The sequence below is a fragment of the Macaca fascicularis genome, chromosome 9, assembly GCF_037993035.2.
Source record: "Macaca fascicularis isolate 582-1 chromosome 9, T2T-MFA8v1.1".
In the NCBI taxonomy this organism is placed as follows: Eukaryota; Metazoa; Chordata; class Mammalia; order Primates; family Cercopithecidae; genus Macaca; species Macaca fascicularis.
In genome coordinates this window covers 21,771,261-21,788,410 of record NC_088383.1, presented here as the reverse complement: position 1 = coordinate 21,788,410, position 17,150 = coordinate 21,771,261, and the positions used below count along the sequence as shown (strand labels likewise).

The following is a 17,150-nucleotide window of genomic DNA, read 5'->3' as shown; positions in this document are numbered from 1 at the left end:
TCTTGTTTTCTTTTCTAACTGAGGATCGGGAGTGTTAGACAAATAGAGCAAATTAAGATCACAGAAAAGAATCAGGGTTTACATTCAGGTTTCTTGATTCTTGCTTTAGCGTTCTAATCTATGCTGCAGGAAGTTATATATGTACACATGCATATCATGTTTCTGAGCATATATGCAACATATACACACAGACATGTAGAATGTCAAGACATACATAGGATGTCCATGATATATAGTATTCAATATGTGAAATAAGACATTTTTAAGTTACTTCTGAAGGCAAATATGGCAAAGCAAGTTGCCTATTGAGTGAATTTCTCACATTTGACTTTGAGTGCATTTTCGAAGTGCCTTTCTTCAGTCTTGAAGGGCTAAGACTGTAGGGAGATAAGACTGTGTTACTTCCCAGTTATGGCACATTCTCTTTCTAAGCTCAGGTTGGTAACTTAATTCTGTCCTCTCTCCTCTTTGTCCTTCCTGCTCCGTTCTGACAAGAGTGTGTAGCATGCCTGGTGGGGTCTTTCAGGGACGCCAGGGCCCTGAGGCTGGGCCCAAGAACTTTTGCTTTCTTTTGTGGTCCTGGGACAGTTCTCTGACAGTGGCTGACTGGGGTAGGGGACCGACATTGCCTACCCCTACCTGGGCTTCTCGCCTCTGTCCTGCGTACTTGCAAGGAGTTTGCAGGACAGCAGCTAGAAAAAGCCTTTTAAAACGTAAGTCAGGGCATGCGCTGTCCACATACAAACCTCCACGGGCCCCATGCCTCACAGGGAAGAAAAGCCAACATCCTCAGGGCCTGCAAAGCCCCGTGTGACCACTCCCTGCGTCCTCTTCCTCTTCCCTCCCGCTAAGACACAGGCACAGTGGCCTTCCTTGACCTTTCTAAAGGGCTTTAGGACTTTGCTCCGTCTGTTCCCTCTGCCTGCATAGGTCTCCCGGAAGAAGTCTGTGTGGCTTTCTTCCTCCCGCTTTGAGGCCTTACTGAAATGCCACCTTCTTACTGGGGACTTCCCTGACCACCCTGTCTAGAAGGGCAGACTGCCTGGTACTTCACGTTCCCCTGTCTCGCTATTTTTCTCTCTTAGCACTTCCCACTAACATACCATTTATGACCTACATAGATATTGTGTCTTTTTCATTTCTTGCATTGTAATTATCATAAGCCCCACAAGGGCAGGGACCATTGACTTCTCTTTGTCACATCGTTTCTATACCTGGAACAACTCTTGGCATATAGTAGGTGCTCAGTAAAGATTTGCTGAATGAGCAAAGGATTGTCCATGAAAGCAATGCTCTTTCCTTGACAGAATCTGCTGTTTATCTAAACTATTACATCTTGTAACACTCATAAGAAAGATCAGGGCATAGAAGGCAATGAGGAGAAATTTACATATTTGTTTTACTGGGAGCCTTGTCATATGTGTATACAACACATGGACACAGGCGCTGGTTATGTTCATCAGAATTCTTTTGATTGTAAAAGTGAGAGATTGATTAGCTCACATAACTGGCAAACCTGGTGTTTCTGGCTTTTGGAAGAGTTAAATTCAGGTGCTCAAATGGTGATATCAGGACTCTATCTCAATCACTCTTTTGCTTGCCTCTGTGTTGACTTCATTATTATTGGACAGTGGCCACATGGTAGTCTGCAACTCCACTTTTACAGCCAATTAAACTAGCCAGACCATAGCAACAGAGCACCCCTGATATGGTTTGGATGTTTGTCCCCCTCAAATCTCATGTTGAAATGTGAGCCCGGGCATTGAAGGTATGGAGTAGTGGGAGGTGTTTGGGTCATGGGGTTGGATCACTCATGAATGGTTTGGTGCCCTCCCCACAACAGTGAGTTCATGTGAGAGCTGGTTGTTTAAAGAGCCTGGCACATTCCCCTGCCCTTGCTCCCTCTCTCGCCGTGTGACACACTGGCTCCCCTTCACCTTCCATCATGATAGAAGCTTCTTGAGGCTCTGATCAGAAGCAGATGCTTACACCATGCTTCCTGTACAGCCTGCAGAACCACAAGCCAAATAAACCTCTTTTCTTTGTAAATTACCCAGTCTCAGGTATTCCTTTATAGCATCACAAATAAATGACACAACCCCTTTCCCAAGAGTTCCTGCCAGAGTCCCAGAGCTGAGGCTCCTGGATGCTTGCTAGATTATGTGGCCCTCCCAAGATCAATTGCAGGGTCTGTGGATCTGGTGTCCTCTTTGGCTGGATGAGGTCACGTGAGGGCAAAGGGGCCACATGAGATTGGAGAGAGGCATCCTGCTATTTCTCTCCATCTTCTGTTCTCTTTTTATATCCACTTGCCTCCCAGAATCAGACTACACATGACTGACAAACCATCTAATACAACATTTAAAATTAGACCTAAGTAGATAGGATGAAAGTGGGCGGGAGTGTGGAAGAGAGAGCTGACGAGTGGCTTGGAGTTTCCCTATGTGTAGTAAAGAAATACTGGTGGGCTGGTGCTTGAACTGGTGCTGAGAGGGTAAGAGGCTTGGCTGGGTTTCACACCATTCAAAAGAAATAGGAATCCTGCAACAGTCTGCAGGCCTTTTATAGAGGTGATTGTATACTTCTCAAAGCTAGTCACCCAACCAGGCAAGCCAAAGTCAGATGATTCTTTTGTGTCTTGTGAATGTAGAAAGGATCGTTGAACTGTAATCGGCTCAAAACCTGTGATCCTAGGCTGGGTGTGGTAGTGGCTGATGTCTGTAATCCCAGCACTTTGGGAGGCTGAGGTAGGAGGATCACTTGAGGCCAGGAGTTCAAGACCATCCTAGGCAGCATAGCGAGAACCTATCACTACCAAAACAAAAATAAAACCAAAACCAAAAATACCTATGATTCTAGAATTTATTGGTTTTTCTTTTCACCTCTGTCTTTGGAAATTGCTATTAAAAAATACAAACCAATAACAAAAATAATATGTGGTTGTGCTTTCTCTGAGACTGGTGTTAGGAACTTGTCTCACAGGCATTTCTTCCTATATCTTCATGCCTGTTGCTATTCCAACCTTGTCATCCTTTTAACTTTTATTATTTTACTACTCTGAGCTCTGGTGCTTACTACCAGCAAAGTTAAATAGCTTGCCTGCTTAGTTAGGCATAAAACACAGAGAATGTGCCAGCATGTGGATCTTTACCCATGCTGGGAGATGGAGGGTGAGAAGGCTAATCTCTCAGCATTTTATGTGGAAGAAAAATATTGCAGTTTATTTGACCTTTTACTTATGGGAATAAAGTAAGGGGTTTAGTGCTTTTACAAATCGAAAGTACAGAGAGAAGAATTAGGTATTCTTAAGCTAAAAGTGATGAGAGTATCTAGATTTCCCTGTGTGTGTGTGTGTGTGTGTGTTCTTCTTTCAAGCTTGTCTGGTAAAAGAAATCTTGCAGTATCCTTGAGGATAATAATGCTTAATAGAATTGGGTATTTAAATACAGACATGACTCAACAGAAACAGCCATTCCATGTTCAACGAAGTGAACTTTTCCACCTTCTGCAGAAGACTGCACTAACAGAATCATATTGAATAGGCAACCCTAAATTAACTTAATTAATTTTAATGATCAATTTAAGTGTTAATTGGAAGCTTGTAAGTTTGAATGTAAAATGGGGATTCTACGGGTTATCAAAATATGTTTCCATATTTCTTGATATTTAGGCTTAAAAAAAAGAACAGTCAAAGTGATGTAACCATCTCAGTCGTTAACAAGCCGAATCTTTAACTGGTGTGACAGTTATTGTCATTATGCTAATAACAGGAGATGGGGTTCTGTAAGATGAAGCATTAGCTGTTCCAGTCCCCCGAGGAAATAGTAAAATTCAGCTCCATTGGGTTGTAATTAGAAAAGAAATATATTTAAATACTGAAAAAAATCTTCGCTACTTCAGCACACAGTATGCCAAGGGCATGTGTGAGCAGCTTTTTAATCTCTAGGTGTGGCCTATTTTATAAATATTTTCATAAGCATTTATATACTTGCCATTTGGCAATACAGCATTGTGTAATCGTATCCATATGTTTGCCTTCTGAAGTTGAATAAAAACTTCTTGGACAGGGCTAGCTGTCAGTTCTTCATCTTCCTCCTCCATAGGGCAGTTTAGGCTCAAAATGAGGCTTTATCACTGGCAGGCGGGCCCGGGAGGAGAAGAAGATCCAGCTTTCTTTTTCCACATTTTCTTTCCTTTCACAGTGGTGATGGTATTAATGACGATAATCATCATAGCTATTATGGAGTACTTACTTGTTTCTGTCAGCCAGATTCATGCATCAAGTAGTCCGATCCCATCCCTACCACCTGTTAAATAGCCATTGTTGTTATTGCTGCTGTACAGATGACACCACTGAGCCACAGAGTGGTTAAAGAACTTGCTTAAAGTCACACAAATAGTAAGTGGAGTTTCTGGGACACAAACCAGGTAGCCTGGCTGTTTCCTGATGGCTCTTAACTGCACCTCCGGCCGAGACCTGTGTTTTTAGCCATTGTTTCCAATTCCAGCAGCTTCGTTGGCCGGTCCTATCCTGAGTGGGATTTGTGATCCCTCTGTTCACTTTTCTTTCCCCTCTTCTTGTTAGGTCAAGTACAAAAGAGATTTTGAAGAAAGCAAAGGGAGAGGCTTCAGCATCGTCACGGACACTCCTGAGCTACAGAGACTGAAGAGGACTCAGGAACAAATCAGTAACGTAGGTGCCTGTTTATTCAATAGCATGATGGCTCTGACATGCATTTCTGGATGAGAAAGGGAGGCTGGGTGACTTGGAAGCGTTTGTGTTGCTGCGGGGTGTAAGCAGTACTCAGTGCACGCATAGACTATGCCAATTTCATCTGGTAAACCCTGCCCTCTGGTTCCATCACAGTTATCTAGGGCTCAGTGCTTAGTTACCTAATAGAAGATCTCCTTATTCCGTTTTGAATGGTTCTCAGCTTTCAAATTTTTCCAAAGTAGACCTTTTATAATTAAAATAAGAAACTTGAAAGTTAAGTTTTGACTGTGGGTAAGCATATAAAATATACACATAAGGTCAGGAGTCTTAAAAAAATCTCCTATTTGCTGACTATGTGTCTATAAGATTTCATACTTTTGAATTAGATATTTGTTGAAATCAGGTATTACATCTTACTTTTGAAATAAACATTTATATATGTAGTTGCTTTGGACTTGAAGCTGTGCCTTGTTTATTAATATAGTTTCCTTGAAAGAGAAACTGGAGACTAACAGAGTTCAAACATATTAGGGAGGTATTAATTCAGTACTTCTTAAAGGTGGACAAACAGCTCTTTTTAGTTTTTGTAATTCACACCTGTGATTATATTTCTTCCAAAATATTACATGAAGTGTGTCAGGATTTGTTTTTTCACAAAAGTTAATTCAATGTTAGATATCCAAGAGGAAATATGAATGAAAATTAACAAATGTGTGGGTGACATAAAAGTATGAGCAAACAGGCAACACTCATACCATTTTTCATGAGAACTGTATTTTGTGCATCACTTATAAAGTCACTAAAATTTGTATATCTACGTGTTATAACTGATGTAGCCCTGATTTCCAGGACATGTTTAATTAGCAGATGGTTTTAAACTCACTGATATTTGGTCATCATCATAAGATGTATGTATACATGTATGTATGTGTGTGTATATGTATGTGTATATATTATATATGTATTTGTATAAATTATATGTGTGTATATATACACACACATATAAATACACACCTACATATACAATTTGCAGATAGAATTACATATAATTTGAGAAAAAAACTTTTTATATGTCTGAAGTTCAAAAACAGAATTATTTCATGTTAAACAATTTATTAGGAAATGGGAGGGTGCAAAACACACATTGTTTTTTGCTCTTTAAATGGACATTTTATATTACTAGGGATTTCCTTTGAAGAAAAAGAGTTGAATTTTAAGACTTCATGACATTTGTCCCTTAGTTTTTCTACGCAGTCCCAGCAATCCATCAGTCATGAATACTGAAGATCACTGTCCTTGTTTTTCTTCCTCTTTATTCTTTCCTTAAATAAAAAACGTATTTTTGCTTTTAAAAATGCAAATCAATGATCTATTTCCCTGGCAGTTACATTTAACAACAGTTCTTTCTTTGGATTATTTTTGGAAAATGTTTCTTTAAAAAATAATTCTGCCAGAAACAGTTATATCATACATCTTCAACGATCACTGAATTTTATTTCAAAAAGAACTAAACATTTCTACCTAAGACATCCACATGACAGCTAACATAAGGATTGAAGCTGATCAAAGGTAAGCTTTTAAATTTTTATTCAAATTTAGTCAGTATTCATATTTAATTAAAAAAGAACTGATCATTTTACCAACCTTTATCATTAGCAGGAATATACATTTTATTCAATACCAGAGGTCGTTTGCAGATCCATTCTTAATTATGCAAAAACCCCTTATAACACAGGTATGTATTAATCTATATTTATCATATATAGTATGTTATATAGACAGCAGTATAAAAAGCGCCATTTAGATTAAGACTATTATTTTGACAATGCTGGTTTTTAAAAGCATGTGACTTAGACAACATCTTTCTATTTAAAAAGAACTGTTTGCAATGTCTTGATGTTAGCAGCCATAGCAGTCTTATAAGTAGTTCTCTTAGCCAAGATGAGACATATTAAATGTTTGGATAGCTGTAAAAAATATAGACTTCATAATATTACTGTTAGGGACCAACTCTTGAAGAAGGGAGGCTGTTAAGTGTTCTCAGGTCTGGTGAATTTATTATTCATTTATAAGACTGCAACTTCATGAACTTTTTCCCTTACCTCACTAGGTTTTCCATATTACTCAAGGATCTTTTTCTATAAGAAACTTGGGTTGATCCAAAAAGTAGTACTTTGGCAAGTCCAGTTTTCCATATTACTTTAATCTAAACCCACTGAACAATATTGGCTAAAACCCAAGCAGATATTTTTTGACATTGGCTGGATTGTGTCTGTTATGAGAGGAAACAGGTGAGAAAGTGTCTAGACTGGAAAGGCCCCAGAATCTTCCAGCTAGAGATGCTGGGAAATTATAATCCTGAAAATTATAGATCCTGAAAATTATTAGGGGTATGAAATTTGTGAGTCTTGCATTTGAGCACCAAGTTTAATATCGCTTAATGTAGGTAGGTTAACTGAAATTGGCAGTCTTTGCTATGTTTATGTTTCCCTGTGTTCCATTTTCTTATTTGTTTCTAGTTTACTGTATCTCTGAATATTGTGTGGCTCTTTCTTAGCTGCCTTTAATCTCCCCTGGGTAAAGACATAAAGCAGTGAATTTAATGACAACTCCTAGGTGTTTTGGGTAATATGTTATGCATGAATGGGCGTTTTTGATTGCCTATGTCTGTTGTCAATGTTTTGAAATTTTTTCAGCTATTCTCATGTTCGTTTATTGAGGATTTGAAATCATTTGGATTTGGACCACTCAGTCTGCATATGTTACTGAGGTGTGGGATAAAAAAAATACAACCATAAATTTCAAATTGAGTGTGTGAAAGAGGTAAGAGTGGGTGAACTTGCCTTCTTTGGGTAGCTATAATGACAACATATTGAACATGGGAGATTTATTAAATACTGCGATTTAAAATTCTTCTGCTATGTTACCCACTTAGTATAGCTGCAGAACAATACAAGAAAAGAGGCAGGATTTCAGAATTGACTAAATGGCTAGGAAGAAAAAGAACTTGGCTTCTAAAATAAAGGAAAATTATTTTTTTCCCTATGAAATTCCAGAAGATGTCTTCATCTCATTGAATGTATTAATATTCAGATGGAGTTTGGTTGCTTATGAAATTGAATGTTAGGCTTGGGAACAGTTTTTATGGGAAGTCAGGAAATCCAGCCAAATCGTTTAATTGAAGATAATGTTTAGAAGTCCAGGTTTTGTTTAAACTGTATCTCTTCAGCAGAATGAAACCTGACAGCCAATGTGTTCAGCACTGACTTAGGAACTGTGGGCTAGAAAGCCCTGCCCTACAGATTTTCGCAACTGTGTCACTTAATTGCCATCCACCCTCTCCTTGCCCCCAAACTCTAGGGCATAAATTCAGAAATGGCAGAAATATCTTTATACATCACATTTTCTGTATTTACCAATATTTTAGGAAATGTGGTTCTTAAGGGACAGTATACAAATTTGAATTGAGGAATACTGTGCCCATGGGCATTAAAGAAAAAAACAACACCACCCTTTTCTACGGCTACTACAGGGCTAGCTCATGTGAATAACTGCAAAGGCTCTTTCTAATTTCAGATGGTTCCCACCTTCAAGTTTACAAGCAGTGTATTCAGGGTACCTGCAGCAGGATCTCAAAGCAGAACCATCGCCAGACATTCAAGGGACTCAGGCTAGCTTTGAGAAGATTACTGATGTTTCGTTCTGGCTGTTTACCCACTAATATCAGCCGCACTTTCAATTAGCTGAGACAGTCTGGGGATAAATTGTGAAATAAAATGGTGAAGTCAAACCCCGAGAGACTTTTACAGACTTTGTGCCATAGATAAAAACTGGATGTTTATATTTATTTCAGGGGGAAGAGAAATATCAAATGAAGGGGAAAGAAAAAAAAAAATCCACCAGATGACAAAATCTTGTATTTTAAAGACTGACTGAAATAGTGAGTGTACCATTATTTGATTTGTCAGGATTTCTGCGTGTTCTTGACAAATGGAGAAAATAGTTTTGCATGTCTGTGTGTGTGTGTATCTGTGTATGTACCGCTGTGTGTTGACTTCAGTGAGAGTCTCTAAAACCCCATTTTCCTGGATCACTGGTCTATAGACATTAGTGTTTTCACCTGCCCTATATTATTTCCCTTACCTTGTCAGTGTTCATAATTTTGGTTGTCTGTCCGCTTTACCAAATATCCTTTTTTGCTACCACTTTCAATTCTGCATACCCATTCATAAGAAATGCTTGCCTACTTTACAAGAGAAGCTAAGAATGACACTTTAAAAAAAAAATACCAAAAAGTAATCTCTCTATAATTTGATCTTGCAATATAATTATTTTTAGCTCTTTTGCTACACTACATAATTTTTTCACTGACTTCTTAGAATGTAAAATAAATTATATGCCCATTAATAAGCTCACACGGATACTGCTGATTTAGTTCCCTGAGATTTTGTGAGTTAGCTTCAACAATATTAGATTATTGGGACTAAACCTTGCCTAATAATTGAATAGTAGTGTCTATGGGCTATTAAAAGATTTGATTCAAAGTTCGGTTGAGTGCAAGGGTGAACATGAGGGTAGGGACAATTATCTAGGGATTTGGTCTCTGTTTGTAATTTAAATAAATCATTTTGACAGAGACTGACTGTAACCATGTTCAGGCTGCTGACAGTGTGAAATTGAGTTGTATGGTGGACAGAAGACAAGCAGTCAAGAGAAATCCCCAAAGGCGAAATTTGTTATGTAATTGGGTCAATTCATGCATGAGCAATGCATGCTAATTGTAAACTGGTGGCAAAATTATCGTGTATGAGGCAATTAGGTCTTGTATGAATCTAAGCAACTGACATTGAAGGAGATTTTTTTTCTTTTTATATTGAGCAACATTTTTTTTAAATATGAGAAAGGTAAAAATTATAAAGTCATTCATTAAAATACATTATTTGTTAATTTTGTTCTTTATACAAGAAGCAGAAGTTTTATAACTAATGAAACATTTATGTAAAAGCTTCTGATTTTGAGTAGTAAAATCTGGTACACTAAATAGTTTGAAAGGAGAATGAATGTTATTTTTATTGTAAGTCATAAGTGGGTTGATTAACAGAGATGATTAGTTGTGAGGTCAGTGGTTTAGATTTAAGCTCTTGTAAGGCTAGTATTTTTACAGAGTGAATCTATATGTTGCTTTAACGGACTAGACTTTATCTGTAGCTCATCTCAACCAATAACTCTGATGAATTCCCAATAAATAGTGGAGTCAGTAGCATTATCTTTAAAAGCAAAGATTAAAAAAAGAGAAAGTGATAGGGCAATAACACATATTTTCTGATAATATCTAACACATGTAGGAATACTTCATTTATTTTGAAACACTTTGACATACCCTGTTTAATTAGATCCTCTGAACAACTGCTCCTCAGGAAAAGTATTTCTATAAGGATTACTTATACTTTCATGTGAAAAATGTACGGAAAATTACCTCTTGGTCCTTTCTTGTTTCCAAATCTGTGGTTTCCCTTACACCTGGTTTTGCTTTATTTTTCCATGTAGAGCAGAACTTCAAAGGCTGATCTCTTCTTTTTAGCCTCAATTTTTCAGCCACAGTCACTTAAAGAAACAAATACATCCCAGACCAGTAATTACTTGTGCATGTCAAGTACAAGAGTTTTGGTTGTAAAATGGCATTGTCTAAAGGGGAGGTTTGAGAGGAGCCCCCGTAATAAAGTAATTAACACATATGACTTTTTTTTTTTTTTTTTTGAAGCAGAGATGAGGGATTCAGCAAACAATTTGTGAAGACCCTTTTTTCATGAAATCCTTTTTTCCCCTATTCCTTTCTTTTCAGTTTCACTGTTTTCAGGCCATTATCTTGCCTGAGTTACTGCAGTAACTTCCTAATTGGCCTTATCTCCTTCTGCTCCTTTTATTGAATCTAAAACACAATCACCAGATGAGTTGTTCTAAAATATCTCTTTCATCAAGACCCTAATTATGACCCACTAAAATACTTTAAATGGACCTCCAGTTTGAGTAGGATAAAGTCTAATCTCCTAAACCCTTTAATTCTGACTCTAAGGACCCTCCACAATCTGCTCCTAAATGACTGTTTTTCACCTTATCTTTCACTGTTCTTCACCACTGTTCTTCCATTTCTTTTAGGCCTACCTACTTACTTTGTTCTGGACTTTTGCATGAGTCATTCTGCATGTTTAGGACAATTCCACACTATCTGTAAACGACAGCCCAGCCCCCTGATCCCAGACACACACTCAAACTCAGCTACGGTGATGTGTCTCATCTCTGAATTATTGTGAGGCTTTGTGCTATAACACTATCATTTGTACCACTCATTTCACACATCATATTCTCCACTTTGGTTTTAATTGGCATTTTATGTGTCTATATGTCTGACCTCCTTAACTTCCCATAGGTGAAGATCATCTGTGTCTCCTTCCATTTATGTTTTATATCTGCAAGAATGCACCAGATGGTGCTTTATACTTTGCCTTTCTTGTCACCTCCCTAATTTAGGGCACTCCCTACCCCTTGATAGGAGTGTGGGAATAATCTCTTGACTTGGGTTATTCTCCATGTAGTTTCTTGCAAGGTTTTCCTAAAATGCACATCTGATTATGTCACATCCTCTTTTAAAATCTGTTAAGTCTCTCTACTGCCTTTAGGATAAAATGTAAATCTTTTGCTTGGAATGTGAGGCTGTCCCTGGCTTAGTGCTAGCTGAGACCTCCAGCCTGGGAGGCCCTCTTGCAACCTGAACCCATTCATTTCACACTTCCGTCTGCAAGGCCCTTCGTACCTCTCCCCATCCACACTGGCTCAGAGGCTACCATTGAGACAGCCAGATGTGTGGGGGTCCCCGGAAAAACTGCAATCAGCCTGCCCATTAGGGAAGAGCCTCGGGAAGTTTATGCTGTTTGCAGAGGAGGTGGAGTGGTGGTGGGGGAGCCAGGCCCCTCCTCTTCTGTGTGGAACCTGGAATTTGAACTATGAGGCAGGAAGCTCTCTAGCAGGGGACTCTGGCCTTGCAGGGAGTCCCTATTTCCCCCTTTTCTTCCTTTCACCCAGCAAAACCCTGTCTTACTCATAATTCAAATTGTCTGTGAGCCTGAATTTTCATTGCTGTGGGACAAAGGACCCCGTCTTTAGCTGAACTAAGGAAAAGTCCTGCAACACCATCTTTCTCTAGCTACCCTGACAGTCAGCTTCTATAGCTGCATTATGAGTTTTCCTACCCTCAGACTGAACTCTATGAAGAAATGGGCTGTGTCTTTTTTCTTTATAGCCCCAGGGTCTAGCCCACTGCCAAATTTAATAAACAAATGAATCGACCATTTGTGTCAACAAATCTTTTTATTTTTTACTTCGATGAGTTAATCTCCTGGCCTTGTGTGAATTTCATCTTACAGTGAAGATTATTGCTAGGAGTTCTAATCTCTTTCAAAGTCTACCTGTCCATTGCACATCAATTTTCTTCCTGAAAGCTGCCAGATTTTTTTTCTATTGTATCATTTTCTAGCACAAAGTAGTTATCAAATATTTGTTCAGTAAAAGCTGGATTATGTTATGGGATTACTTTCTACATATCCAGGGTGTTTTTTCTTTCTTTTTTTCTTAAGAAGAGTTTACCATCCCATCCACTTTTCAGTCTAGGCAAATAAAATCTTTCCTGGAATATCTGCCGTAGTGGAGCAAGGAATGAGTCTACCCCTTCAACGCAAGATTGCTTATGCCTAGAGTAGAGCTCAGTACAGAGCACATACTCAGTAAATGCATGTGGAATAAATGAATGAGGCCATAATATGTAAAATATTGACTAATTTTGTACATTTCTTTTTCTTGAAACTCCTCGTTGCAAGGATATTTTTAGTTTCTCAAGTTGCTTTCAACTTTATGATTCTTTTCTTCTTGGTGCTGCTTGATAAACACTACCTTTTACTCTCTGCTGCTTAAATATTCAGTGACTTCTATAGTTTTATCAAAGGATTGTAGCAACATTTCCTCAGTAAAGCAGGATAATTTATTTTCACATTGCATTAGAAATGCCAGGACTTCCCCTATCTTAAAATACCATAGGAAATTCTTTTTGGTGTCTAATCCAAGAACCTAATAAAAAAAAAAAAATAGGACTTGTCTTAGTCTGCTCAGGCACCATAACAAGATATCGCAGGATGGGCAGCGTAAAGCAACAGAAATTTTTCTCACAGTTCTGGAGGCTGGGAAGTTCCAGATCAAGGTATGGTAGGGCTGTTGAGGGCTCTCTTCTTGGCTTGTAGACAGTTGCCTTCTCGCAGCGTCCTCATGTGGCCTTTCGTTGGTGTGTACACATGGAGACAGAGAGGGAGAGCAAGAGAGATCTCTGTGTCTCCTCCTCTCAGAAGGACACAGACCCAATCGGATCAGGGCTTCCTTGTGACTTCATTTAACCTTAATTACCTCCTTAAAGTCACCCTCTCCAAATACAGTCACATTGGTGGTTAGGGCTTCAACATATGAATGCTGGGGTGGCACGCAATTCAGTCCATACCAGGGCTGAATGAGGAATGATCTGCATATATAACAGGGAAATTTTGAGGTATTTAAGTGACATACACTTTGTGAACATGCTTTGAAATATCCAAAGTGTCACATAATTATAAGCTACTATCATGAACTAATTTCTTGATTTTTCTTTTCTTTTTTTTCTTTTCTTGTTTTTCTTTTGAGACAGGGTCTCAGTCTGTCACCCAGGCTGGAGTGCAGTGACACAATCTTGGCTCACTGCAACCTCCACCTCCCGGGTTCAAGTAATTCTTGTGCCTCAGTGGAAACGGGATTTTGCCATGTTGACCAGGCTGGCCTCAAATTCCTGGCCTCAAGTGACCCGCCTACCTCATCCTCCCAAAGTGTTGGGATTACAGGTGGGAGCCCCTGTGCCCTGACAGATGAGCTAGTTTCTTTAGTGAAGTTAGATGACACTACTCTCTACCCATTGCCATTCCAGGAAAACTTCTACATTCAGTTTTAAACTTTTCCCTATTTTCAAGCTGAATATTCTTAACTAAAAAAAGAAAACAAAATTCCTCCTATGTCCTATTTCCAGTTCTTTTTTTTTTTTCTTTTTTTGCAGACAGAGTCTCATTCTGTTGCCCAGACTGGAGTGCAGTGGTGCAATTTCAGCTCATGGCAACCTCTGCCTCCTGGGTTCAAGCGATTCTCCTGCTTCAGCCTCCCTAGTAGCTGGGACTCCAGGCGCCTGCCACCACGCCTGGCTAATTTTTGTATTTTTAGTAGAGACGGGGTTTCACCATATTGGCCAGGCTGGTCTCAAACTCCTGACTTCAGGTGATCCACCTCCCTCGGTCTCCCAAAGTTCTGGGATTATAGGCATGAGCCACCGCACCCGGTGGCTTTTAATTTTAAGAATTAAAAGTTCTTAATTGGAGCTTTCAAACTTTTCATTTCCAGTTTTGAGCCATTAGTCATTGATAGAAACACAGATACTTTAGAGTAGTAGTGAAGTTTTTAAGTTTTCCAGATCTTGGTTGAATTATGTAGTTCAGAATGTAGACTTCACATGTCCTGTGCTAGCAGTTTAGCCTGGGCAGACTTGAATAAAAAGGAGGGCAGAGGGATGAGAATAGAAAAAAAAATTTCCAGAAAGTATAACAAAGACTAGCTTCATGTCTCAGTTTCCAATGCACGATTCAGATTTAGAACTTTGAAAGTATCTAAATTTTCTTCCAGATTTTATTATACCTCTTAGGACATAGCCACTGTGAGGAGAATATCCTGAATGTTAAAGAAAAACCAGAACTCTTATGTATATATTTTTGGAGTCCCAGATGTGACTATCATTAATAATTAGGCCATATAATTATAATGTCAATGGAGTTTTAGAGGAAGGTTTAAAACCTGTTTTTTTTTAGTTCTTAAGAGTAATAGTTGAGTGTTATTTTAGCTTATTGGAGGGTCATAATTCAAGGGAGACATTGTGTAAGATTTATTTCAAAAATCCATTGGTAATCCAAGCCAAGTTTATACAATTAAAGAAAATTTTATGATTTGGAAGTTAGAAACAAGAAAGTCTTTTTTTTTTTTTTTTTTTTTTTTTTTAAAGCACACAACTATGCTCTCTAATTTGCTTTCCATTTTCCTGGAAGGATTATGTCATAAAAATTGCATTTCTTCATTTTTTTCTTTTTGCTCATATTTTCTCCTATAGCTTTCTTTTCATTCACGGTTGTCAGGCCTGCGTTGTAGCCTTCTTCTCTTTTGTACAGAGTCATATGCAATGCTGCTTGCACAAAGATATCCCTAAATTTCTGTCTGAAGGATCTATTGCTTTTGTGAAATGCCTCCAGACTCTATTTGGTTCCAAGGACAAGAAGTAGGAAGTCATGTTTTTTGCTTCTTTATATTTTTGATTGATTTTTCCTTTCGTGGCTATATCAATTGTAACAAAGTCAGCTTTTTTTTTTTTTTCCCAATAGAGATAAGGTTTGCCTACATTGCCCAGGTTGGTCTTGAGCTCCTGGGCTCAAGCTATCCTCCCACCTCAGCTTCCTAAAGTGCTGGGATTACAGGTGTGAGCCACCATACCAGGCCACAAAATAATAGTTAACTCATTTGAATTAAGCTTTGTACCATTACATCCTTGGAATTATAAAGGTGTTAGCATTTGCCTGTGTTTAGCAAACTAGGAAAAAGAGTATGGATTTAGAAAAAAGAACACAGGCAAAAACCTTAAAAACCATTCTATTGTTCTTAACACTGTCATTTTTGATAGAATCGATTTCCCCTAAACAAAGTGTTTTAAATATTTATTTTTCTTGTGTAATCGTAGTGAGGTCTTTGATGATAAGTGGCATTTCTTGATCATGTTTAAATCCTCCAGAATCTGGGGCTTTGACTGTAAAGTATAAGACAGAAGTAGAAATTACCTTCACAGTTACCTGACATGTATACACGTTTGTTCGTGAAACATTGGCTTTGGACATAACATTGCATCAGGCCTTGTGGATTTCAGAAAAAGTGAAAAACCACTTTTCTGGATGTGTTTCATGTTCATCCTAGGATGCATGAGGACCTCGGTTGGATGTAAAAGTGTTTATGAGGGAGAAGAGGCAGAAGGAAGGGAAGAGATGAATATAAGGTTAGGAACACCCAGCATATCCTTGTTAGAGTACAAAGAGAGATCCCATTCCTGAAATACAGGTTGAAGCAGCATTGTTGAAGGAGTATTTATTGTATTTTCAAATGTACATACTTTGGGCATCTATAAATCCAAAATAAACATTTCTAGAAGATACCACTTTTGAGAACTTAATTATTGACTTAACAAACATGTTTTAAAGTGTTTACTATGTGCCAGGCACGTTGCTAGGAGGTAGGATTAATGAGGAATAAAGCGTAGGTGACCCCTGAGGCCCTGCAGTTTGTAGTTAGCTTGACAGGCAAGCAGACGATGTTAGAGCAACAAGCTCCATATATGAGATAATACATCTAATGATCTAAATGGGAGAAATGCCAGATAGAGGGAAATGCTGTGTTAATATCAGAAGGATAACAAACTCAGGTTTAGGAAGGAAAGGAATTGAACACGAGTCATACTATTTTATTAGTTGTTAAAAACTTTACTGAATCATTGATTTCAATAGTGATTTATAATCTTTAATAATAGAAGCTATACATTCTATTTTTAAGTTTTGTCTGCTTTTGTATGTCTGTTTTCTTTATTCCCTATTTGCCTATCAGTATTCCAGAAAATACCACAAAAAACTAAGTCAAACCGTCTAAATCGCTTAACAGGCATTTAAATAAAGAAATAAAGGTGTCCTCAACAGAAGAAAACAAAACACAAAAGGAAGTCAAACAAACCACAGTATTCTATATAAAACATCACAAATGTTCAAGTATAGAAGAGTGTTGTTCAGCTTATTAATTTCAAGATGGTTAAAAAAATCAGTATCTTAAACATTTGCATATATTAAAAATTCATAAATATGTTTTTACTATTTTGATTTTCAATGCTTGAGAAGATGAAAGGGTTCGAAAGTGAAACTTTGGCCATGGTTCCTTCGTCTCTTTTCCTGCCTCCAACCTGTATAGTGATACTTTTGGGTTTTTTTTTTTTTTTAACTTTAAGTTCTGGGATACATGTGCAGAATGTGCAGGTTTGTTACATAGGTATACATGTGCCATGGTGGTTAGCTGCACCTATCAACCCACCATCTAGGTTTTAAGCCCTGCGTACATTAGGTATTTGCCCTAATGCTCTCCCTCAGCTTTCCCCCTATCCCCCAACAGGCCCTGGTGTGTGACGTTCCCCTCCCTGTGTCCATGTGTTCTCGCTGTTCAGCTCTCACTTATGAATGAGAACATGCAGTGTTTGGTTTTCTGTTCCTGGGTTAGTTTGCTGAGAACGGAAGTTCTGGCCAGGGCA

At 38.2% G+C, this 17,150-nt stretch overlaps 1 protein-coding gene across 6 annotated transcripts in view; it reads left to right on the top strand.

Moving 5' to 3' along the window:
- NEBL (nebulette) overlaps positions 1–17,150 on the top strand; it is a 377,590-nt gene that overhangs the window by 202,866 nt on the left and 157,574 nt on the right. For 3 of the 6 annotated variants that reach the window (XM_065520396.2, XM_074001157.1, XM_065520393.2), the window contains exons 1-3: positions 6,402–6,449; positions 7,411–7,537; positions 8,568–8,654. Coding sequence is in view for 2 of the 6 variants with exons in the window: in XM_005564770.4 (XP_005564827.1) it covers positions 4,586–4,693 (108 nt within the window). In the remaining 4 variants the exon portion in view is untranslated. Of the gene's footprint in view, positions 1–4,585; positions 4,694–6,401; positions 7,538–8,567; positions 8,655–17,150 lie in introns of those variants that run through there. The other 3 variants (XM_005564770.4, XM_045399653.3, XM_065520394.2) reach the window with 2 other exon arrangements.